The 27,406-nt window shown below is 32.0% G+C and overlaps 4 protein-coding genes across 4 annotated transcripts; 3 read left to right on the top strand and 1 right to left on the bottom strand.

The window, feature by feature from the left end:
• Window positions 1-7,544: 7,544 nt before the first annotated feature.
• Window positions 7,545-7,871, bottom strand: HELRODRAFT_126496 (hypothetical protein; the record flags this gene model as incomplete). The annotated part of the gene is made up of 1 exon (XM_009010482.1): window positions 7,545-7,871. A coding segment is annotated over one exon (327 nt), but the record flags the coding sequence as incomplete, so codon positions are not given.
• Window positions 7,872-13,472: 5,601 nt separating this feature from the next.
• Window positions 13,473-13,661, top strand: HELRODRAFT_138706 (hypothetical protein; the record flags this gene model as incomplete). Its single annotated transcript, XM_009010481.1, has 1 exon — window positions 13,473-13,661. A coding segment is annotated over one exon (189 nt), but the record flags the coding sequence as incomplete, so codon positions are not given.
• Window positions 13,662-15,456: 1,795 nt separating this feature from the next.
• Window positions 15,457-19,065, top strand: HELRODRAFT_158397 (hypothetical protein; the record flags this gene model as incomplete). Its single annotated transcript, XM_009010480.1, has 3 exons — window positions 15,457-15,557; window positions 17,966-18,159; window positions 18,977-19,065. 3 exons carry the CDS (start codon window positions 15,457-15,459, stop codon window positions 19,063-19,065), a joined length of 384 nt encoding a protein of 127 aa, XP_009008728.1.
• A 2,465-nt stretch (window positions 19,066-21,530) lies between these two features.
• HELRODRAFT_62728 (hypothetical protein) lies at window positions 21,531-21,818 on the top strand (the record flags this gene model as incomplete). The annotated part of the gene is made up of 1 exon (XM_009010479.1): window positions 21,531-21,818. The coding sequence occupies one exon, from the start codon at window positions 21,531-21,533 to the stop codon at window positions 21,816-21,818; it is 288 nt and encodes a 95-aa protein (XP_009008727.1).
• Between the last annotated feature and the right edge of the window lie 5,588 nt (window positions 21,819-27,406).

Below are 27,406 nucleotides of genomic sequence, written 5' to 3'. Positions count from 1 at the left end.
TACTAACGCAAATAATTCTGCTAAACTATCATATCTGTTGTAAAAGAAATAATTTTACACACAACACTATGTAATAATTTTAAAAAACAAGCTGTGAAACAAACCTATCTCGTTCTCTTGCAGTCTTGTATAATTTAACTTCCTGAAAAACAATAATAGAATTTTTTTGAAATTTATCATGTGAAATTTTTGACATCAACAAAATAACAACAATAACAACACACGTTTAGAAGACATTTTCCCCGAGATCGGGGGGTTACTTTTAAAATATAAATGCTTTTTTGAATTTATAAAAATATGCGCATATATTCTAAGTTTAAATATATGCATAAAACAGTGTTAGGCGTTTTCAGTGGCGGATCCCCGTTATTAGCGTTATTTGTGTTAAAAGTTAGTAAAAGCCGTTCATTCAACGGGAAAAGTAGTGTTTTTGAAGGGAAAATTGACATTATAAGCCTATTATAAGCCAAAAAAAGTTGGTCTACCGTGACCACAGAAAAATTTTTCGAAAATCTACCTAGTCACCAAGTTTTTGTTGGAAGTTCTTTCCCTCATTCTTTGACTTTATTTTGAAATTTTCTTTCCCCTCTGTCATCAAGCTCAACCCAAATTAAGTTAAAATCAAGTTAAGCTCAAAATATCATCATGTCGCCCACACTTTACTACCACCGATCAAAACCAAGCCTCAAAACCTATGCCAACGCAAATACAATACATAATCCACCCTATGCTCAACATGCCAATTATTCATAGACACCGCAAATCAATCACCGATCAGCCGGACACCAACCGCTCATCCATCTAATCTAGTATTATTATATTATATTATACTATATTTAATTATATTATATTGTAATTTATTATTTTTCTACCTAATTTCCATGTATTTCACTCAAAGTGCATTTTTGTTAATTAGTGTTCTATTTCCATTTCATGGCATTTTTCATCATACTTCAATTTTTATATTCACTATATTTTTGTAACTACAATCTATAATCATTAATTATATATCAATATTTTACAATTTTTACAACTAAACTCTGTATTTACTATTTTTTTGTTTTAGTCCATTTTATTTCAACTCATCTTACTACAATCCCAGTAATTTTCAACTTTTATATATAACTTACCTTACTTGATTCATTCACAATATTTTATACATACTGTCTCATTACATAAGTCATTGAAATTAATGCTTCACACGCAAACTTTGTTGAAAGTTTTTTTTGGATGCCAACAGTAGTGGAAACACTAAACTAATCCAAGTAACTGCATAAATTCGGATTTACGACTTCTCTTCAAACCACGCTACTAACCTCGCTATTCACTAGTCCATATATAGCCTCTACTGCAGATTTTTACAATCGGTATGTAAAAATTCTAAGACTGACAATCGATGACAAATAGGGAAGATATTAAATATAACAAGATAACAATAATTATTAGATAGCGTAATTCCACCATTTCGGCGGATATAATTTTTATATTTTTCCAAGTTCATCTTATTAACACGCACAAAATGTTTTAATATTAATTCACCAACTTTATACACCATATAATTATGTTTATAATTTTACTTTCCACCTTCCGTCGCAATAAATTAATCATTTTTTTGTTATATTACTCCTCATTCATCATTCATTTTATTAACACACAAACACACACAAAATATTTCAATACTAATTTACAAACTTTAGTCACAATATTATATAACTTATATTTATAATTTAATTTTCTATTCCCCTTTCTACTTCATTATATTAGTCTTTTTTGCGTTAACTCACGTACAAATATTTATTTTACTATTATTATTTTTATTATTATTAATGAAACATTTATAAGCGCTAATTAAAATCAAAAAGTTCTCAAAAGCGCTATCTATAATCAAACAAATTCAAAAAAGAAAAAAGTACAGTCAATGGCGGTAGTAACAAACAAATAATTATTCACTTAACAACAAAATCAAAGCGAAAATAAGTAAGTTTTAAGTTTCTTTTTAAAATCATCAAGTTTCAAATCTTTAGTTCTAAAAGATCTCGGTAAGCTGTTCCAAAACATTGGTCCAGATACTGCAAAATCTCTTGATGCTACCTGCAGATTGACATCAGGTACAACCAGCAAAATGCCATCATCTGATCTAAGGTTCATACCACTCATCATTATAGACTTTTCTTTTATTTTATCTATCAAATAACTTGGTAACAAACCATGCACAGTTTTATACATTAAAATACATATTTTATATTTAATTCTTTTCTTTGTAGTAAGCCAATGAAGGCCCTTAATAATTGGAGTAACATGGTTAAATTTGAGACCTCCAACAATCAATTTGGCTGCTCTATTCTGAATGGATTGAATTGCAGAAATAGACCTATCTGGCAAACCGTAAAACAGACCATTGCAATAGTACAATCGTGAATGAACAAATGCATGCACCAAGGTATAAATAGCAGATTTATCTAATGACTTAACGGAGTTTATAGGGTTCTCGAATCTGTCCGGAGCATGAATTTGTTATCATGATCATGCATGCATCATGTATGATCATGCATCGATAATCTAGAATTAAGAATGAAACCAAGATTAGTTGCTTTGTCACTAAATTCTATTTTAACATCTTCTATTTTCACTGAATCAATATTAAGTTTCATCAGCTACGGCCATGTACCTATTGGAACAAATTTTGACTTCTGCTGAGTTAATCTAAGACCATTGTTTGACATCCAATTATCTATGTTATTCAGGCAGGTTACAAATTTGTTGATTTCAGATTGCAGCAATTCTGGCTTATTACTAACTATAATCTGTATATCATCAGCATAAGCATGATATTTAAAACCGAAATTACCAATTACTTTAAAAACTTCAGCGGTATACATGATAAAAAGAATAGGCCCAAGCACTGAACCTTGTGGCACTCCTGATGTCAAAACCGTTTCATTAGATAACACATTATTGAAAACTACTTGTTGCTTTCTGTCAAACAGATATGATCTGAACCACTTGATAACAGTACCGGAAATACCATAATCATGAACCAATTTTTCCAAGAGAATCTGATGGTCTACACAATCAAATGCCGCTTTCATATCTAAAAACACGACTAGAGCCTAGAGCCACATGTTGTTTGTCTAAAGCAGCAAACAACTCAGAAAACACATAAAGCAGTGCAATTTCTGTTGAATGATAGCGGCGATATCCAGATTGGTGAACTGGTAGCAGGTTGTTTACATTCAAATGATTCAAGAGCTGTTTGGCAACCACTCGTTCAAATATCTTGGAAATGAAACAGATGTTGGAAATTGGTCTATAACTAGACAAATCATTTCGATCCATATTCACTTTCTTTAAAACTGGATAAACCATAGCATGCTTACAACCATTAGGAAATGTGCCACTGCTCAGACACAGATTTAAGATGCTGGTAAGAAAAACGATGAATAAATCAATATATTTCTTTAAAATATGGGTTGAAAAGACATCTATCATACATGTTTTTGATGGCAAACTGAGTACAATTTTTTAACGTCAGATTCTGTTAAAAGCATAAAGTCAGGAAAAGAACAATTCCCATTGTACTGAGCTTGACAAATAGTCGGACAATTACTCACATTGGTAGACTGTTTAAGTTTATTTACTTTATCATTAAAAAACTTTAAAAATTGAGACGAATCTAAACCAAAAATTTCACTCAATGATTGACCAGTGACCTGATTACAAAAGACTTTATTAATAACATTTCATAGATTTTTAGAAGATCCACTATTGTCTGCAACAAGTCTTTTCCAATAACTGTTTCTTTTTTGTGAAAAAAGCCTAGATTTATTTTTCAGAGCTGCTATCCACTCATTTTTACATTTCTCTGTCTGATATTTTCTGTAATTCCTTTCTTTCTTTCGACAAAGTCTTTTGAAAGCTTTGCATTCACTATCATACCATGGAGCATTAACATCACATCTGACTTCTGCAAAACGAAGTGGAGCAACTGCATCAGCCAATTTCTTGAGTTCAGAACTCATCATATCAAACTCAATATTAATATTATTACTTTGGCAAGACCTTGATAATAGAGAAATCTGTACATATTTAATGAGATTGCTTTCATTTAGGTATTTCCAGGATCTAACTTGTTTTTTGACTATTTTAGGACGCTTATGAGTTAATGGTATATTAACCTGAATTAAACTATGGTCTGAAAAAGTCCCACTGGAAAAAATCTTAATATCTGAAATCTGAAAATCTTGAGAACAAATAATCAGATCAAGTATACCTCCATGTTCATGAGTCGGTTCGTCGATCAAATTTTTTAATTGAAACATTTCTAATATTTCCAACAAATTTACAGTATGACGATCTTCCTGTTTCTCAAGGTGAATGTTGAAATCACCCTAAAGTATGATATTTAAACTAAAATAAGTGATATTTTCTAGAAAACATAAAAATTCTTCAAAAAATAAATTATTAACTAATACTGATCCTGGCCTGTAGAGGGATATATATATATATATATATATATATATATATATATATATATATATATATAGTGCAAGTTGATTTTGCACTGATGATGAATCATTCGGAATCGAAATATGGCCTTATTTGCAGCATGAATTCGGAAAATAAGTTTATTTTGAATTTTAATAAACTAAACGTTCTCCAACAAACTTTAGTGAGAAAAATCGAAAAAACGAACTACAAACATATTAACGCCAAACATTCGGTAGAATTTATAGAATATATATATATATATATATATTAAATTTCACCGATTTATTATTATTAATAAGTCGGTGGAATTTAATACATAAACCAGCACACACACACACACACACACACACACACACACACACACACACACACACACACACACACACACACACACACACACACACACATTCTCTTGAGACTGCTGCATCTTTCTTTTAATATTACTGATTCTTGTCTATCTTGGTTTTCTTCTTATCTCTGTAATCGTTTTTCTTCTGTTGTTCTCAATAATTCTACTTCTAATTCCTCTACTCTTACTTTCGGGGTACCTCAGGGTTCTATCCTTGGCCCCCTTCTATTTATACTCTATACTTCTGAACTACCTCGTATTATTAATAACTTTTCTTTCACTAGTCAACTATATGCTGATGATTCTTACATTTATATTCTTTTCTTCCATCTAATCTCAATAGTGTTCTTCATAATTTATCTCTATGTCTTTCTTCAATTATCGCTTGGTCTGACTCTATGTGTCTTAAACTTAATCCTTCTAAGTTTGAATTAATTTGTTTTAATAAATCTAAACACTCTATTACTATTCCTCCAATTATCTTACCTGATTCTTAAACTCTTGATGTCTCTCATAAGTTTCGTAGTCTAGGTTTTACCTTTGATTCTACTATGTATCTCTCTTCTCAGATTAATTGTGTTGCTAGAAGCTCTTACTTTCATTTACGTAGAATAAAAAAAACTTTTGCCTTTTCTTGATGATCCTACTCTTCTCTTTCTTGTTACTTCGTTAGTCTTATCTAGGATGGATTGATTATTGTAACTCGCTCTACTATGGTCTTCCTGACTCTATACTCTATCTTTTAAGTAAAGCTTTTAACTCTGCTGTTCGTCTAGTTGCTCGTGCCCCTTTCTTTTCTCATATATCTCCATATCTTGTGTTCTTGCACTGGCTACCTATAAAATATAGAATATTTTTAAAATTTGCACGTTCATGTTCCAGTATAAAGAAATAAGTAACAGGAGAAATATGCTTTTTTGGTAATTTTGGAACGCTAGATTTGCAAACAGACCGACTAAAAATTTTTTTTTAGCTGAGATACTTTATGGAAGCCACGATTTTTGATAATATGGTTATCTTCTATATGCACAGCCAGATATATGAACTAAGAATGCATAAAAATGCGGCATAAACATCGTTTCTGACGGTGACTCGACAGAAGCGCTTATAAATCTTCTTCGATTCCAATTAAAATCGATTATTCTAAAATTGTTTTTCAGTCAACATTTGCACATATCTGCATTTATAACTTAATTTTTGTAAGATCTTATTTAGGCAGATGCTGCAAAGTTGATTATGTAGGTACTGAAGTTCCAGTATAAAGAAATAAGTAACAGGAGAAGTATGCTTTTTTGGTAAATGATAACCAAGATACGTTAAGTTCTATCCTACTTTATAACCGACTCACCAACACTCCAACCATTATCAACATATTACTATATTGCGTTATAAAACACATTACTTAAACATATTATCACAAACGATGTTGCCACCACCCTTGATGTGCATTCAATTCCCTTTATATAAAGCTGCCCGTTCCTTTATAAAAAAAAACAAGACCGTTTAATTACCACTCACATTTTGATTTTCAACAAACCTCTTCGCCCTTGTTTTTGCTTTCCCCGTTTTACTCTACATTGGTTTTCACCATCTACTCGTTTCCTACAAAATAAGAATTCCCACATATAAAATCAGTGAGTATAACTAACCCCATATTTCATCATAATCAAGGAAGATTACACTGTTGATCCTTTTTGAATTTCTAGAAAACTGCTCCTAACGTTTGGAATGAGTTGCCTCCGAAGGGCCTTACTTTAATACTACAATGTGCCTTACTTTAATAAAATTATTTTTCCAAATTGTCCACTCATTGAGACACTCATTCAAACAAACGGCCTAGCTGTGATTCTGAACATAAAAAATTAGATTAAAAAAACATCGAGGTCGCCATGCCTCAATCATAATAGCCATTCATATTTTGGATGTTTCAGTGCAAACTACAATAATGCAACGTCGTAACGTTAACTCGGCTCGTGCCCTAGCAAAAATGCTTGTACTGAAAATAAAAAACGGAAACTAGCATTACACAGCCTTATTCATAGGTATAATCTAGCAAAATACCTCGATGTTAATTACAGTGGTATTTTTGAACATTTATTTCATTTATATATGAACAGATGAAAAATCATTTTATTTTTTCAGCCTGTCATTCCCCAGGCTGTTGTTTAGTTAAGCAGATGAACTTTCAAAGTTTTGAAATAATTTTTTCTTTAGCGTATCATTTGAAAATATTAACAAAACTTAGTCGCATATATTAAAAAACAGTTATAAATGAAAATAAAGAAAACATTAAAATATTTTTTTAATCAAATTTTATACATAAATTAAAAACAAATATTTTGAAGACTCGTTCGTTTGCAAACTTTATTGATTACTGGAACAAACAGAATAAATATTAGACATTCCATTTTAGGTAAGTATTCAAAGCAAACTGGATAAACAAATAACGGGCAAAGTTGGTGTTAAATTTAAAAGAATTTAAAAAATTAAATAAATCAATCATTTAAATTTGATAACCTAATGCAGACATGATACCTATACCGAAATTTTTATGCAAATCTTCGAATGAATGGACTGGTTCTAATTCTGAAGAGCATTGTAAATTTTGATTGTCACAAAAATCGTCTCTACCTTTTTGATATTTTAGTTCTTCTTTGTCTAGAATTTGAGAAGACAAATTAAAACTTGTGTCTTTTTCTTTAGAAATCATATTATCTAATTGGTTTTGCAGTTCAATGATGGCCGATTTCATGAAATCATAGCTTGCACAAGTTAAAGCTTTCATCCATGACTCCATTTCTTCCTGACTATCAGCAGCCAAAATATAGGTTCTGGAAGAAACTCCAGGAAAAACTAACTCAAAAACATATCTGCCGGAACTTTCCAACATTTCAACCATGTATCCTTCTAAGACAATAACTCCTATTGGTTCAGAATCAAATCTTTTGTCGTAGTAAAATAATAAATTTCCAGTGAGGACAAACCATCGCCTTTGAAATGCTTTATTGACTTCCCCTCTTTTATTCAGGTAACCTGTGAACCAAAAAAAATTAGACTGAAACAAAATGTTGCTTATGAAATAATAATAATGCCATTTTCAATTATGTAATAATTTTTATTTATATTAATATCAACCAATCAATCAATTAGTTTATAAAGCGCTATTTCCGCGATGTTCAACAGCGCTCCTCAATGAATTTCTTGGGACTTGAGATTTGCTCTGAACCTCATAAGTGATGGAAAAGTCGTCAGAGAAGGAGGTTGAGAGTTCTAGAGAAAAGGGCCAGAAACAGAAAAAGCAGATTTAGCAAAAGAGTGTTTAACACGAGTTAAAAAAAAGTGAGAAAAAGAAGACGATCGTAAACAGGCGCGTTTAAGTTCAATTACTATATCTGATAAGTACTTAGGAAATAATTTAGATCGAGACTTATTCATTAATGTGCAAATTTTAAAAATATATTTTATAAGTAGCCAGTGCAAGAGAACAAGATATGGAGATATGTGAGAAAAGAAAGGGGCACGAGCAGCTGAGTTAAAAGCTTTACTTAAAGGAAAGAGTGTAGAATCAGGAAGACCATAGTAGAGCGAGTTACAATAATCAATCCTAGATAAGAATAAAGAAGTAACAAGAAGGAAAATAGTATTGTCAAGAAAAGGCAAAAGTTTTTAAATTCTACGTAGATGAAAGTAAGAACTTCTAGCAACACTATTAAAAGTATAATGATATTTGTTGCAATGCAGTAATTTTTTTACTCTCTAATCATGCAGCTTTCTCAAAAGCTAAGTTGCTCACAGGTTATTTTACGCTTATAATAAAACTTCCGTGCCCCAAAAGCGATACGCTACCAACACCACACATACATGACAATACACGTGCCGAATGCACGCGCAAGAAACGCATCACACTCATAGGATAGTCTTTGAGCTTCGGACAGATAGTATTCCAACCATGTCAACGCGTAGTAGCAGCGCAAAAGCAAACTGGGTGACTATTAATAGTAAGAGTTTTTTTATTAAATGGTTGTTTTATTAAACTATGACCAGTTGGGTAACATAATGCCATGTATTATGTAGCAGTCAAGCCAACTGATGCGAACTACAACTTAAAGTAAGAAAGATAAATGTCCAAGACATTTAAAACGTTTTAATTAAAAAATAGTCGTATAAGAAAAATTTTGGAAAATTTTTATAGCTAAAATATCAGAGTAATTACAAAAATGTTACAATGCACATTCGATCATATAGAAACTACTATTTATATTTTAAAATATAATTTATTAAACACCATTTGAACTATGAATAAAACTCATTATAATATGTATGTTATATATGCTAAGTAGTACAGAGGTGGACATGGGTTGGGTTAACCCATGGGTTGGGTTGGGTTGGGTTAACCCATGGGTTGGGTTGGGTTGGGTCCAAATTTTTTAAAGTTGTGTGGGTTGGGTTGAAATTTTCAAATTTTATTATAAATAATTTATTTCTGTATTTTTTTGTATTCTTAAACGAACATTTTAACTAGTTAATAATCGGTGTATTTTATATCGCTGTAATATTATTGTATCTTTAGTATTATTGTATATAGTATATTATTGGTCTATCGTTTCCACTTTCTTTTTGTGATTATTGAGTTGAGCAAAAAGTAACTTCTTTCCGATCGAGAAAATTAGTTTTATTTACAAGTATGGCAGAATCAGAAGAAATTCAGCGTCATTTGAGAGGTTTGTGTGATTTAAATTTGCTAAGTTTGCGAAAGTAAAAAATCTAATAAATTTCACATTAACATTTTTACATTTTTTATGTTTTATTCCTTTAAAGATTTAATTGTTATTTTTCATGATTTCAAATCTCTTCAGTCTTTACAGTTACACTTTACAGACATCAGAATTTTTTCTCAATTGCTCATTTTACTTATTTACTTATTTATTTTACTTTTAAATCATGTTTCATTTTCTTTCTTTTTTCTACCTAGAAATGGTTTATTTTTCAAATTTTAGTTGGGCGCTGTTGAAGTTTAGAAATCACATTCAATAGATAAATTTAATTGATTGATTGAACATACTTAAGTATTTAAATATTTATTCTTTCCAGAAAAAACAGGGTGGTATATATTAAAGTCTAGACCAAATTTTTTTCATATTTTCTTTCAAGCTGTCTTTGTATCAACGTACCGGGCCACTTTCCAGTCGATTTCCCGATGCCAGTTGACCAAAAAAGACCTGCTTGGGAGTTCTTGTGTCTGGGGTACGTATAACATAACGTATAAATATATCCAGCAAAACTGAGCTTGAAGCAAAAGTGATTCTATACCCACTGTGCACCACTTTTCCAGAAACATTGTGTCTGTGGCTTTGTCTTCCCACCTGATAACAGCAACCATACGCAGATACCTCATATGAAATTGGTCGAGCCTTCAAGTGTGACGACAGTAGAACGTCCAGGTTTCGTAGCCTTAGAGCAGTGAAGTGAGCAAAACTGCTCTGTATACCGCAATTTTGGTGGCCAGGGTAACTCCGTGATTTTCCTAAAGACTTCCGGTCAACATACCAAAAACAGCACTTGCTTTTGCAAGCCTCGCTGTAATATCGTCATGATAGTAGCACTGTTGGAGATATATCCGCCTAGATAACAAAATCTATCAACAAAAGTTAGACGTGAGGCGTTCGCCAACACATAAACCATTGCTTCCAACGAGACTGGGTAGCTCTGACGCAAGACCACAGTTTTTTCAAACTGACTGTAAGTCCAAATCTTTTAGCTGTTATATGGAAGTGGATGAACAGCGTCTGAACCTCGTCCTACGAGTGTGCAACCAGTGCACAATCATCAGCAAATAGCAGGCCGCGAACAATAAATATCTGTTTCTTGAACTTCGCTTGCAATCGTTTGATGTTAAAGACAGTCATATCTAAACGATAGCAGATTGATATCCCCTCATAACCGTGACGAAAGGCAACTCGGAGTATCAATGAAAAGTAGATGTTGAACAGCAATGAAGCTATAACACACCTTTGCTTTGTTTCTGAGACAGTTCACTATTTTCAATCAACTGGCTTTCATAACTTCATGGAAAAAACGAACAATGGTAACAAAAGATGGCGAGCAACCAATTTTCTACAAGCAGCGCCGAAGTGTTGACCTATCAATTGAACGAAAAGCCTTGGTCAAGCCAACAAAAGCAATATACAGCCCTCGTTGCTGCTCACGACACTTTTCTTGCAGTGAATATTACATCCATTGTCCTTCGTCAGGCTTTAAAACCACATTGACCTTCCGGAAAAATTTCTAGACCGTTGACATGTTTTGTCAGACGGCCAGCGAATATTTTCAGAGTGCCTTAGTTTTCATAATAATCAAATTTTACAATTTTTATAATTTATTGGTAATATTAATTCATTTTTTAAGATCTTATTTATTTGATTATTTTTAAATTATTTATTTAATAGACTGTCATAACATTTTCTCAATATATTTAGTTCTTTGTCTGGCGTCATGAGAATCGTAACGCTCAGAGGCCAGTGTCATTGACAGACCCCACCTTCCCCTGGTTGCTTCCATAAATAAACAAAATAACGATGTTGCATTCCCAGGTAAACATCATTCACCAATAAATATAACTTCAAAAAAATTTTATGAAATAATATATACTTTAAATTTTTAAGCACTTACAAAAATTCAGTTTTTTGTTTCAAACTTAAGCTATGACTATGCACTTTTGATATTTCCCCAGAGAATCCAAGGCATCTTCATTACAAGACAGCAGTTTTTCATGAATTTTTTTGTGATGCTTTTGTGCACATTGCGTGCAGCATAAAACTTAAATGCGAGAATACCCTGTGCAGCAATATTAAATATTCTGTGATTCATGTATAATCGTCTTAGACAACTTCAAGAGACTTCAGTGTTCTTTGAATAATACCATTGCTGCTATAACGGCTGGTTTTGAAAAAATCGCTAACACATATGATGAACAAAATAGGCAACATTAAGAAAACTATGAATGATTGTAAGAGCGGTCAGACCTTGGCCACAACCCTGCAGAGCAACTTACCAAGCTCAACACTAAATCACGCGAATGATCGTGACATGATTTTTGAAAATTTCAAAAGATAGTCTGGTGGCACAATGAATGATTACAGTTGTTTTGAAATGAAAATTGGATAAAATATTGACGGGGCGTCACGTCTTTTGCTCTCAATATAACCATGCAACAACCTGTCCAAAATTGAACTTGTTTTTACTGTCAACAGTTGCGTAGTCTTAGAGTTGTAAAAAAGTAATTGAACGAATCTACAATGTAAGTTCTTAAACATACATTTATCCACTCTCGACTCAAATACTGCACCGATCTTCTTTTTGGACTGTCAAACAAATCGATAAAAAAAAATTACAGTCCATTCAAAAAACCGCCTGCCCGAAACTAAAAAATTCAAAGATTCTTTTAAGTATAACTTTATACATACTAAACGGTGGGTTTGTTTGATTGTTTGTGAACAATCATAAATTATTTAAATTCTTCACACCATACTGACACATTATTCAGAAAATATAAACATGACACAAATTAAAAATTGTCCAGATTTAACAATCAATTAACCATATTAAACTATTCAACAAAGATGAATAAAATTTCCCATAATGTACCCCATTAATAAATTCATTAAATAAATCTGCTCCACAGAAGTCAAAAATCAGGTTTGTAAAATGTTGCTAATTGACTTGAAACCCCGTTGATTTATTAAAATATATAATTATTAGTGATTTTACAATAATTATACAAAAAATTTTCATTCGAAATAGTGCATCTGCACTGGTTAGATACAGCCAAAAATTTAGCTTAAGAAATTAATGAAACACTATTCCCAAGCAAATAATAGATGAATTGAACAGATAACCAAAAAAGAATGAACAAAATCAACGCAAAACTTAAAAATAATCCTGACCAATCTTATAAAAAGATTACACTAGCCATCAACCAATAGAAATCGCCCGTGAAAAGTTCACAAGTGGAAAATATCACGTACGAGCCATTCCGAGAAAAGCGAATGTATTCAATCATGCCGCGCCAACAAACTGACCAAAAATTAAAAAGTGATTTTTTTACGACAGAGCGTGTAAACTTTGTTAAAATAAATCTGCCTGCTGACAATTATGGTCATTATTGAATTAGCTAATCGATATTTTTTTATACGATCCAATTTTATTGGACGAACGAGACATCAGTTTGTGGTTTCTAAATGTTAAGGAAAGTAATTAATTTTATGTATAATGTACTAAGCACTATTCGACAAAAATATTCAAATAATAGATTGTAAAACTCGAGTTATCTATATATAACGTCTGCTAAACTAATAATGAATAAAACATTCAAAATAAATCTAAGTATTTTAAATCAGTTTAATCTGTTTACTTAAAATAAAATGGATAAATTATTACCGGGTCTGTTGATAGTTTTAATTCGTCTGAATCTGAAACGTCTGTAGGCAAAATAGAAAGCAGTTTTGAGGCTGATTCATAATTCAGCTACCATCAAAGAGAAGATGGTTCATCTCCGCTATCAAAATCATCAAGCGCTGGTGGTCCAATGAGGCAAAAACGTTTTTTGACAAACCGAAAACAATCTACCAATCGGGTTTTAAATGAAGATCAAATTCAAGAGTTACGTTTGAAAGTGAACAGCCGAGAAAGAAAAAGAATGCACGATTTGAATTCAGCATTAGACGCCTTGAGAGAAGTCATACCTTACTCTCGTGGACCGTCTGTAATAAAACTTTCCAAAATATCTACACTGACTATGGCAAGAAATTATATTGTGATGTTGACCAAATCACTTGAAGAAATAAGAAAAATATTGCCTGAACCACTTCGATCACAGTTTAATACGATTCCAACATATGACAACATCATGTCGTCAAATTTTGATTACGTATCCAATTTATTCATTCCAGCATATTATTCTGAATTGTTGCCAACTTCTTCACCTCTTTCATGTACAACATTGACAAAATCTTCACTACCAACCGAATCAACGCCAATGGTATTTGCTAACATATGTCCAGAATATTTTATTCGACCACCTAACAATATGAATACAAATTGCATGTACCTGCCAAGGCGAACAGAAACAGCAACATCGAGAAAAAAATCATAGTTACAAGACTGGCCTCCTCAAAAAGATAATAAAACAGAAACGCACTCTGCAAAGTGCTTTTGTATTCAGTGTCTCATTAAATAAAGCCATAATGCCTTTTGAAACATTATAGCGCTTATTAATGATTCATGGTATTGATTGTAGTTTTAAACTTTATATATTAGGCATTAACATTTTTTACTAATTTAGTTTCTTTTGCAGGCTGAACATATACAATTCAATATACATTAATTTAATAAAAGTTTATAATAACAAGGCAAGTGGCCAGTTGTTGAAAAAGCTCGGAAATATATGAAATGATAGTTCGCTTTGTTTATTTTTTATTATAAAAGTACTACTACATTTTTATGTTATTCTTTGGAATCGCTTATCGTTATATTTTACAACAAATCATTTTTTTTGCATTACTTATTTAAAAAAAATTAAAAGTTTTCAACATTCGTAAGAAAATATAATATTATTGAAAGTATATTAGATCACTGAAAACCAATTTATAACAAACTATTCAAAATTTTCGAAGCTTCTTACCATAACAGCGCAAATGCAATATTTCGAATGAAATTTTTTTTGTATAATTATTGTAACATCTACCCTTGGCTGATCATCAATACGGTTTTTACCTAAAACATACAACTACAGCACTACTAACAACAAACGCAATCAACAGTTTTGACCAAAATGACCAGCCTATTGACTGCATTTGATCTTACAAAAGCGTTTTAAACCGTCAATTATCTTACACCTACTAATTAATTCATTTCTTTACTCTTCCACAATCAATTATTAGTTGTACTTCAAACTATCTACACAGACGCTCCGTTTCTACAGAATTTTGACACCATTCACCAAAAAAAAAACGTATTGTCCACAGTGTGGATTCTAAACTGGTGTACCTTAAGGTTCTGCATTGCCTTATCTTCAAGCTTGTTCAACTAATATATCTCAAAAGCTCAACCACCTCCTATCATCAAAATATTATCCTATGCAGACGACTTTATCATCTACTCTCTGGACTAGATGCCAAAATTCTTACTTAATAAATTCAACAAACCTCCCAACACCACAGCTTTTTCAATTTTTGAACATTGAAAGTTTAAAAACTGTCTAATATTACTATCCTTCTCAAGTCAAAATCAACTATCAATTACTTCCGCTCAAACACAATTTACATTTGACACCATGCTCATTTTCGTAGCTCATCATAAAAATCAGCAACTGAAACAATTAAGTGTTATAACATCTCAGAAGCATTTTCTGACACATCATTCTGTCAAGATAAAAGAACAATACTTTTTACATAAAAAACTACCGGAAAAGACCAGTACTCGAATATGTATGCACAATCTGGTCCCCAATCAATTAAAAAAACCAATTTAACCCGCCTACAAGCTATAAAAAATGCTGCCCTTCGCACCAATACAGATTATCCCAATACTTCCGCCATTCAACACCTCATTCTGAAAGCCAAATGCCCAATGTTCAACAACATACAGACCTCTTCGCACCAATACAGATTATCACAATACTTTCACCATTTAACACTTCCATTCAGAAAGCCAAATGCCCAACGTTCAACAAAATACAGACCTCTTTTCCGTTCAATATTTTTTATAGCGCTACATCAACCGTGCCTATCATCTAATCAAAACTCAAACTCATCATCTTTGTAAAATGAAAGGAACACTTCATTTAAAATATTGCAACACAATAAGACAGTAATGCCTATAGATATCAACAATTCCTTCATAAAAATTTCGTTAAAACATCTGCATACAATAGTGGTTAGACTCCATTTATTCGTATCAAACATATAAAAAATCAGCAGCTGAAGCAATTAATTGTAATAACATGTCAGAAGCATTTTCTGACACATCATTCTGTCAAGACAAAGGAACACCACTTCTTACATACATAACTACCGGAAGAAACCAGTGCTCGAATATGCATGCACAATCAGGTCCCCCAATCAATTAAAAAACCAATTTAACTCGCTTACGAGCTATAAAAAACGTATCAAACAATGAAATAAACTTTTGAAAAAATCCTGTAGAGGTTGTAAGTTGGTTAGAGCCTCAGTTGTACCAATAAGCTGGTGTCAGGCATAGGACAATAGCCACCTGCACTAAATCAATTAAATTTCATAAATATTTAAATAAATTTTTTTCATTGTTATTCTTTAAAAAATCAGAATCTGACAGATGCAGAAACATGCAAAGCAATAGTATAAAATTGTAACGAAAAAAATTTATGAATAAATAATGAAAAAATGTGAATTCTAAGTGTATTCATGCTTAAAAAATAAACAACGTTTGAACGTTCAAGTCGTTACTGCTTCTGATAAACAACACATTTGTTGTATTTTATCTTGATCTTTAACAAAAATTGCATCAGCAAAATAACAGCGGCTTTAATGTGTTTATTAAATAAAACTCTAAAACCGAAACCGCCCAGAACCGCAAGTATAAAAACTGCAACCGCCGCGAATAAAACCGCAGTTGCGTATTGTACAGGGATGCAATCGTCGTCAACTTCAACATCAGCACAGTTAAACTATTTTTCAACGATAAATCTCTTCGCAGAAAAATTCAAAGAATCAAATAATTTCTCGTCAACAATAACTACCTAAACATACTTATTGACAACATCATATCAAAATCTCTAAAAAAAATTCTAACAACCATTTCCACACCCACAACAACAATCAATCTGTTACGAGTTCTTTTAAGTTATGACAAAAAGAATAACTACAACGTTTGGTTTTTTTATTATTAACTTTATTTAATTAACAGCAATATGGACGCAAAACAAAAATTAGTTTTTTTTAAACTCTAAAAATTAAAATATATATGGCCACACGTCCTTCGAATCACCTCTAACAAATCTAACTCCTAACTACCCGGTTCAACTATTCACCACCCTGAAACTAAAAAAACACTAAGCGCACAATTCTTGCTCGTCACATCCCTCCAACCCACGCGAGGCCGGTGGTTCCGTGCGGCAGTTCTGTATCCTTGGATCAACCTTCCCCACATCTGGACAACGTGTCAGCAACTACATTTTTCTTTCCTGACACATGTTGTAGTCTGTAGTAAAGTCCTGTAATAACATGCCCCATCTGGTAATCCTTGGATTGGATACTTTGTTGTTATGGATCATCTTAAGCGGTGCGTGATCTGACAACACCACAAATTCGCATCCCATCAAGTAACGTGAGAGCTTGGTTATAGTATATACAATAACTAGGGCTTCCTTTTCAATTGTTGCAAAATTATGTTCAGACGAAGACAATTTCCTGATGATGAAACACACGGGCATTAAAATGTCGTTGACCTTCTGTAATAACGCACCACCTATTGAATATGCTGATGCGTCACATGCAACGAAAAATGGTTTGTTGATATCCGGTATCTGAAGTACTATTTTTTTGCGAATAAACTTTTTAGGTTTGTTATACAATCTATCATCCTGTTGTTTGCTGTTATGTTGTTTGGTTCGTTTTTCTTGATTACCTGCAGCAACGGTTGTAGAAACTCTGTAAAATTCTTGCTTCCTTCTTTGTTTTCGGTACGGTAATATTCAATATTTTACTAATAGTATGCTGCACCGGTTTTACAGTGTTGTTTGCAATCACATGGCCCAGTAATTCTATTTCATAGCTGGCAATATTGAATTTACAAGGTTTCACTGTTAAAGTGTTTAAAGCAATTATTTTAAAAATTTCATCGAGTGCGATTACACGTTCTTGCCATGTTGCATGGAAAACACAAATGTCATCTGCAACACAATCAATAAATCAATCAATAATCAATCAATAATCAATCAATCAATCAATAATCAATCAATCAATCAATCAATCAATCAATCAATCAATCAATCAATCAATCAATCAATCAATCAATCAATCAATCAATCAATTAGCTTTTAAAGCGCTATTTCCGCGATGTTCAACAGCGCTCCTTAATGAATTTTGCAAACAGATGTGTCTTAAGATCCGCTCTGAACTTCGTAAGTGATGGAGAGGTAGTCAGAAAAGTAGGTAGAGAGTTCCAGAGAAAAAGGCCAGAAAAAGCAAAAGCAGATTCAGCAAAAGAATGTTTAACACGAGTTAAGAAGCGAGAACAAGAAAACGATCGTAAACCGGCCGTTTATGTTCAATTAATATATCTGATAAGTACCTAGGAAATAATTTAGATTGAGACTTATACATAAATGTGCAAATTTTAAAAATTATTCTATATTTTATAGAAAGCCAGTGCAAGAGAACAAGATATGGAGATATATGAAAAAAGAAAGGGGCACAAGCAACTAGACGAGCAGCAGATTTAAAAGCTTTGCTTAAAGGCTAGAGTATTGAATCAGGAAGACCATAGTAGAGCGAGTTACAATAATCAATCCTAAATAAGACTAACGAAGTAACAAGAAGGAAAAGAGTAGGATTATCAAGAAAAGGCAAAAGATTTTTTTATTCTACGTAGATGAAAGTAAAAACTTTTAGCAACTCTATTAATCTGAAGAGAAAGAGACATACTAGAATCAAAGATAAAGCCTAGACTACGAAACTTGTGAGAAACAACAAGAATCCACCTAAATTACAAAACCGCCATCAAGCTAAACGTAAACCTAAACCAGCAGCAACAAACAATACCAATATACTACAAAATCAAATGCACAACCACCAAATTGACGAAAAAAATTAAAGCATATCGTCTAATCAAATCTCACACTTTAGTTCAAAATTTTAAACTTTTTTCTCTGAGAGCCTTCGATCAAAGAGACTCTGTATTGAGAAATTTTTTTTAAATTTAAACCCATGAGGGTGATTTTAAAAATATTATGGTCAGACACGATCTGATACTTGAACAAAGGGTTGAATTAAATAAATTGTTGACTGATTCAAAATGCAAACAAACGACCCTTGTTTGTGCATTCTTTTAATTCTGTTTTTTAATAATTTTAACAATGTTACAAAATTGTTCCTCGTCATACAGTTACGTCGCGTCACATTCCATCATCACCATGGTTTGATGATGAATGTAGAGAACTGAAGCGAGAATGTCACAAATATGATCCAGCGTAGTTCTAGCATGGCACTTATTAATCGAGTAAACAAATTTATTCCGCCAAAGAAGTGATTATTGGAATAAGTTGATTTGTGCCCATGGAAAACTACCTAAAATACTATTAAAACTAGTCGACAATATTCTGTGGAAAGAGTCAATTTATGATTCAATGTCAAATGTCAATTTTTAGGCCGTACATTTTACAAATTCATTTTATTAATAAAATCGACAGTGTACGCCAGATGACTGCAGGCTTTGAGTTGCCAGTTATTGACTTTTGTCCATTTGATGATGAGCAAATTTTTTCGCATTTTTTGCTTTGCACTGTCGATGAAATAAAAAAGTTTTTGATGGAGTCACCAAATAAATCATGTCATCTTGATGTCATACCAACTAGAATATTTAAAAATTACATTGATCACTTTATCACATATTTAACTAATTTTTTCAATTTGTCCTTCACATGAAAAATTATAGACCCGCGTTCAGACTTACGTTTTTATCTAAGGTATTAGATGTTGCTGCTCGGCAGCTCAAACATCATTGTGTTTCAAACAATCTTATGCCGCTTGTCAATCGAGGTTCTGTCGTTTTCATTGTAAGGAGACTGCTCAGATAAATGTTACTTCGGATTTGTTTGCATCAATGGATGCAGAGCATGTTTCATTGTTGCCATTTTTAGACTTGAGCGCAGCATTTGACAGTGTCGATCATGCATTGTTGCTTTTGAAACTTCGCAGACGCATTGGTATACTGGGGGTTGCTGAGAAGTGGTTGAGTCGTATTTGTCGGGCCGTACTCAAAAAATTATTTTAAAGATGATTTGTCACATGTTCAAACAGTGTCATTTGGTGTCCGCAAGATTATGTCCTGGGACCACAATTATTTAATCTTTATATTTCATAGTAAAAAAAAAATACAAACTAAAATGTCATATTATTGATGACATTTTAATTTGTTGTAAGTAGTTGCGTTGCATCATTTCATGATTTGACAAATAAATTTGACTTATGATTGTCTGAAATACAAAAATATAAATGGATTGGTAGCCATAGGCTTAAATTCAGCCAGAGCAAGACTGTTAATCGACACGTTTCAACATAATTCTATGATCAATGTTGACGATTTTGATCTCTATTTTTTAGAGTGCGCTGGTAAATTTAGTGTCATAATTGATCTCAATATAACCATGCAACAACCTGTCCAAAATTAAACTTGTTTTTACTGTCAACAGTTGCGTAGTCTTAGAGTTGTAAAAAAGTAATTGAACGAATCTACAATGTAAGTTCTTAAACATACATTTATCCACTCTCGACTCAAATACTGCACCGATCTGTCAAACAAATCGATAAAAAAATTACAGCCCATTCAAAATACCGCCTGTCCGAAACTAAAAATTCAAAGATTCCTATAGGTATAACTTCGTACATACTAAACGGTGGGTTTGTTTGTTTGTTTGTGAACAATCATAAATTTTTTAAATTCTTCTCAACATGCTGACACATTATTCAGAAAATATAAACATGACACAAATTAAAAATTGTCCAGCTTTATCAATCAATTAACCATATTAAACTATTAACAAAGATGAATAAAATTTTCCATAATGTACCCCATTAATAAATTCATGAAATAAATCTGCTCCACAGAAGTCAAAAATCAGGTTTGTAAAATTTTGCTAATTGACATGAAACCCCGTTGATTTATTAAAATATATAATTATTAGTGATTTTACAATAATTATTCTGCGCTGGTTAGATAGGGCCAACAATTTAGCTTAAGAAATTAATAAAACACTATTCCCAAGCAAATAATAGATGAATTGAACCGAAAAACAAAAATGAATGAACATAATCAGCGCAAAACTTAAAAATAATCCTGACCAATCTTATAAAAAGATTACACTAGCCATTGACCAATAGAAATCGTCCGAGTGATTCCGAGAAAAATAGCGAATGTATTCAATCATGCCGCACCAACAAACTGACCATAAATTAAAAAGAAATTTTTTTACGACAGAGTGTGTAAACTTTGTTAAAATATGACATTTAAGGTCATTATTGAATTAACTAATCGATATTTTTATTATAAGATCCAATTTTATTAGACGAACGAGACATCAATTTGTGGTTTCTAAATGTTACAGAAAGTAATTAATTTTATGTATAATGTACTAAGCACTAATCGACAAAAATATTCAAATAATAGATTGTAAAACCCGAGTTATCTATATATAATGTCTGCTAAACTAATAATGAATAAAATATTCAAAATAAATCAAAGTATTTTAAATCAGTTTAATCTGTTTACCTGAAATAAAATGGATATATTACCGAATGCTGTAGGTAGTTTTAATTCGTCGCAATCTGTAGCGTCTGTAGGCAAAATAGAAAGCAGTTTTGAGGCTGATTCATCATTCAGCTACCATCAAAGAGTGGATGGTTCATCTCCGCTATCAAAATCATCGAGCGCTGGTGGTCCAATGAGGCAAAAACGTTTTTTGACCAACCGAAAACAACCTACCAATCGGGTTATAAATGAAGATCAAATTCAAGATTTACGTTTGAAAGTGAACAGCCGAGAAAGAAAAAGAATGCACGATTTGAAATCAGCATTAGACGCCTTGAGAGAAGTCATACCTTACTCTCGGGGACCGTCTGTAATAAAACTTTCCAAAATATCTACACTGACTATGGCAAGAAATTATATTGTGATGTTGACCAAATCACTTGAAGAAATGAGAAAAATGTTGCCTGAACCACTTCGATGATCGATCACAGTTTAATACGATTCCAACATATGACATCATTTCGTCAAATTTTGATTACGGATCCAATTTATTCATTCCAGCATATTCTTCTGAATTAATGCCAACTTCTTCACCTTTTTCAAGTACAACATTGACAAAATCTTCACTACCAACCGAATCAACGCCGATGGCATTTGCTAACGGATGTCCAGAATATTTTATTCGACCACCTAAAAATATGAATACAAATTGCATGTAACTGCCAATGCGAACAGAAACAGCAACATCGAGAAAAAAATCATCCTTACAAGATTCGCCGTCCGTAAGGTCGTCTCCTCAAAAAGATAATAAAACGGAAGCGAACACTGCGAAGTGCTTTTGTATTCAGTGTCTCATAAAATAAAGCCATAATGCGTTTTGAAATAAAATGGCACTTATTAATGATTCATGGTATTGATTGTAGTTTTAAACTTTATATTAACATTAAAATTAATAGAATATTACTAAATAATACTACTAATATTATTAATAGAATAAATATTAATATTACGCATTAACATTTTTTCTAATTTGGATTTTTTTGCAGGTTGAACATATACAATTCAATATACATTAATTTAATAAAACTTTAAAATAACAAGGCATGTGGCCAGTTGAAAAACCTCGGAAATATATGAAATGATCGCTCGCATTATTTTTTGCTATGAAAAGTACTACTACATTCTTACATATGTTATTCTTTGGAATCTCTTATCGTTATATTTAACGTCAAATCATTTTTTTGCTTTACTTATTTTATAAGAATTAAAAATTTTCAACATTCGTAAGAAAATACAATATTGTTGAAAGTATATTAGATCACTGAAAACCAATTTATAACAAATCAATCAAAGTTTTCTAAGCTTCTTACCATAACAGCACATCTACCCATGGCTGATCATCAATACGGTTTTCGACTAAAACAGCACTACAACCCATGAACGTAATCAACGGTTTTAACCAAAAAGACCAGTCTATCGAATAATCATGGCTGCATTTGATCATACTAAATCGTTTTAAACCATCAATTATAATAATCAATCCTAAATAAGACTAACAAAGTAACAAAAAGGAGAAGAGTAGGATCATCAAGAAAAGGTAAAAGTTTACAAAGTAGTTCAGACGTATAGGTGGGGGCCCAGTTTAGAACCCCGAGGCACCCCGAAAGTAGGAGTAGAGGAGTTAGAATTAAAATTATTGAGAACAACAGAAGAAAAACATTACAGAGATAAGAAAAAAACCAAAATAAACAAGAATCAGTAATATTAAAAGAAAGATCTAACAGCTTTAAGAAAATAATATGATCAACAGTATCAAAGGCAGAGGAAAAGTCATGAGCAAAAAGAAGACTAAGATTACTATTGTCACTAGAGAGAAGGATATCATTGTGTATTTTGAGTAAAGAAGTTTAAGTACTGTGAGCAGGTCTGAAAACTGATTGAGATACAGGTAGCAAGGAGATAGAGTTTAAATAAGATGACAATTGATTATAAACTACTTTTTCTATTATTTTAGAGATGAAAGTAATATTAGTAACAGGTCTATAATTAGATAAAGAGGTAGGATCTAAGGATGAGTTTTTAAGAATAGGAATAACAATAGAATTCTTATAAAAAGTAGAAAATTAGGAGGTGGAAAGAGATAAATTAACTAATTTGAGAATGATAGGATAAAATATTGAAGAAAATTCTTCAAGTAAATTAGAAGGAAGTAGATCTAGAGACCAGGTTATAAACGACATAGAATTAATAATTTTAGTGAGTTCTAGAAGATTTATTGCAGTAAATACAGAAAAACATTCAGTAGTAAGTTTAGTAATGTTATGAGGAAAAAAATTAGAATTAGATGTTCTTAAAGAAGTAATTTTATTTACAAAAGTCATGAATCTTTTGAGCAGAAAAAGATGAGCAGATGTTACAGAATTTCTAAAAAAAAGTATAGTGTTCAAAGAATAGTAGATATTTATAATTAATTAATTCAGATTCATAGATAGAATTAAAAGGGTTAGATGTCAGATGGATAGATCCATAGAGTCAGATGGATAGATCAGAAAATAAGGTAGTATCAAAAATAGTTTTAGAAAGAGATTGAAGAAAAGTATTATTATTAAGAGAAGGCGAGCATCTTTTCAAAATTCGCCACCGAACTACTTACTTCAGAGACAAAGGAGGCTTAAGAGAAAGTCTCTAGAATAAGACATAATAATATTTACATGTTATAGGAAAAGATATAGAAAAAATAGTCATAGTAAAAAAAGAAGAGAACTTACTTGTTCAGAAGCAAAAAACAAGAATCCACCAAAATTACAAAACCACCAAGAAAACGTACCGCCATCACACTAAACGTAAACCTAAACCAGCAGCAACAAACAATACAAATATACTACAAAAATCAAATGAACAACCACCATATTGACAAAAAACGCAAAAGCATATTGTCAAATCAATTCTCACAGCTTTGGTTTCAAAATGTTAAACAAAAGTTGTTTAAAAAAAAGAGAAAAAACTTGTAGGAAATGATAAAGTATTTTTATTATTAACTTAATTAATAATATCAACAGACACACAGCAAACAAAAATTTACCATTCTTTTAGATTTAGTTAGTTAGTTGTGCATTTATTTTATCAGTTTATCTGATCATTTTATAAAATTTGTTTAAAAAACTAAGATTTAAGATTTGGTTCAAGAACAAATTTAATATCAATTTACTGCAGAGGTAAATACTTTCATATTATTTTTTATATGCAGCGTTAGTTACAGCGGACCTAGACTTGTACAAATAAAAATAAATAAAATAAACAAAAACGCAAGATAGATCATGAAAAATAATAATAAAGGTAACTTTTAAAATTTGTAATAAATAAATTGAATCAGACAAACAAACCCTGCTTATTTACGATAGACGATGACGCAAACAGCGAAAGATGCTTTTCGTTCAATTTCATGCCTAACGTAAAAACGGAGACCAGACAAAATATCCAGTTTATTTATGTTTTATAATATGTTTATTACTGCTGAGTATATAATAATAATCGATAATATAGTATATATGGTAAGCACTATTTAGAAGGTGCAGGTAAATTGGCTGATAACGTGGGCATTTAAAAAAATCACTCTGACACACATTCTGACTGGAGGTCTACATGGAAAATTTCCCGCAAATACCCGCGGGAAAACTGCGGGTTGGGAACAGAAGTTGGATGAAAACCCGCGGGTCGGAAATGAAAAGCGAGGGAAAACCGCGGGGCGGATATTTTTCGTGCGGGAAGTACTGCGGGACGGGAAAAATTTTAGAAGAAAAACTGCGGTTGACTTGATTTTGATGGCAAAGTTCCAAAAATGTGGAAAATTAATGAGAAAACTTCATAGCTTGAACAGCAACGCAATTAAAAAAGTTAGATTATTATTACTAAGTTTAAAGCTAAGCAAGCTCACAGATGCATATGCATTACGCTAAATAATATTCATTGTGACAACACGAAAGGACACGTGACCAATGATATTAAGTAGGCAGCTTGAATAAAGAATCTGTCTTTATCAGCTGTTTACACAGATAAATACGTGCTCTGCGAGTTCTATTTTCATTTTGTTTTTATTTCGACGACGACCTCGTGTTAGCAGTTTGGTAAATATGGACAAATCGGCAGTCAACAAGTTAATATCTTCCGAAAGTCAGCGAATAACGTATTTGGTAAATCAGAGTACGCACAGTAAGGTGTGGGAGAATTTTGTCATGGTGTATGTGGACCAAACGTTTTGTGGTTAACTGAAATGCCTGAAACGTGATGCACTTCTGGAATGGAAAAAGCGAGATGGTACTAGTGGTTAATGAATCATACCAAAGCATGCCTCAAAACAACCGAATGTCTTAATAATTTTTAGTAATTTATTTAATGATAATTTCAATGCATCACATTACCCTTACCAATGTGTAATAAGTAATAATACAATTAGTATAGTAAATAAAAATTGTAAGCTTGTTCTATAAGAAGTTATTTTTTTAATGTAGTTGCCCAGAACCGAAAACTAGCGGAAATGGGATTTGGCTTGCCAAGCTCTAACTCTGTCCCGGCTTCAATTAAATCTGAAATGGCTGATGAATTAGCAACTATGTGTGCAGTAGATATCCGACCATTTACAACAGTTGAAGGTCAAGAATTTAGATCTGTTGCAAGAAAATTGCTTTCAATAGGAGCAACATATAAAAATGTTTCATTAGAAGATGTTTTTCCAGTTGCAAACACAGTTTCGAGACATAGTGAGATGCAGTACGACATGAAAAAAGAAAAGCTACTGAACACTCTCACAAGTGTGAAGTCATTTGGAGTGACAACTGATTTATGGACATACGAAAACCGAAGTGTATAATTTTTGGGCGTCACTATACACTATATTGAAAACTGGGTTTTAAAATCCTGCACTATCACAAACGCAAAATGGATGATTCTCACACGGGTGTGAACATTAAAGCCATGGTAAAAGATATACTTGAAGAATTTGAGTGCAGTCGACCAACAAATATCTTTGTCATAGATAATGCTTCTAATATGAAGAATGCATTTTCTGAAGACAATTGGTTAGGGTGTACTGGGCACAATATAAATCTGGTCTTAAGCAATACATTCACAGACAAGGAAAAGGAAAGCTTATCGCCAAAGATAAGAAAATTACTTGAAACTGTGAAACAATTAGTTACGTTAATAAAGAGAACAAAGTTAAATAGAAAGCTGAAGACTTCATTGAAACAGTCAGTGCCTACAAGATGGAACAGCATTTTAACTATGTTGAATTCAGTGCAAGTAAATATGGCAGAGCTGAAGTCATTAGTCACTGAAACTGCAAATCGAAATGTAGCGCGATGTATTTTAGACATAAATGGGCCACTATTGGAAAACCTTATCTCAGTATTATCACCGTTTGATGTTGCTACTAAAGTTCTATCAAGCAGTAGTAAGCCAACGATACAGTTAGTACTTCCAACAAAAAACAAGCTTATCCAAGGAATTTCAGTTGAAGAGAATGATTCAAGCGACATCAGATCTCTTAAGTTAACTTTATTAGAAATGTTAGATGCAAAGTTTCATATTACTTTAGAACATCAAATAGCTACTACTCTGGATCCAAGATTAAAATTTGAGGGAATGAGTTCGGGAAAATGAGGATTTGTGAGGGAATGAGTGCGGGTGAGGTAATATTCATTTTCAGGAGGGGCAGGTGAGGGAACAGAAAGGTGTTCCCGCGTAGACTTCTAATTCTGACTCATTATGCAGGTATTCACATTTACGCTATACGTGTGTTTCTGATTTATCTGAACTTTGAAAGAGTGTAACAGAACTTTACCCTTTTATACTAACCAGATATATATATATATATATATATATATATATATATATATATATATGTATATATATATATATATATAGTTTGGAACGAGGCTTTCTTTGATGCATATATCGTTAAATTTATATGCCCATTCTGCATTTAGTAGTTTTTTAAAGACAACTTCAATATATATATTTACAGCTGACAGCGCTGTCAGCTGACATTACAACATTAATTAATTATGACAT

This window comes from Helobdella robusta (assembly GCF_000326865.2).
Source record: "Helobdella robusta unplaced genomic scaffold HELROscaffold_1, whole genome shotgun sequence".
Lineage (NCBI taxonomy): Eukaryota > Metazoa > Annelida > Clitellata > Rhynchobdellida > Glossiphoniidae > Helobdella > Helobdella robusta.
Note: the sequence above shows the minus strand (reverse complement) of the source record. Positions and strands in the feature narration are given on the sequence as shown.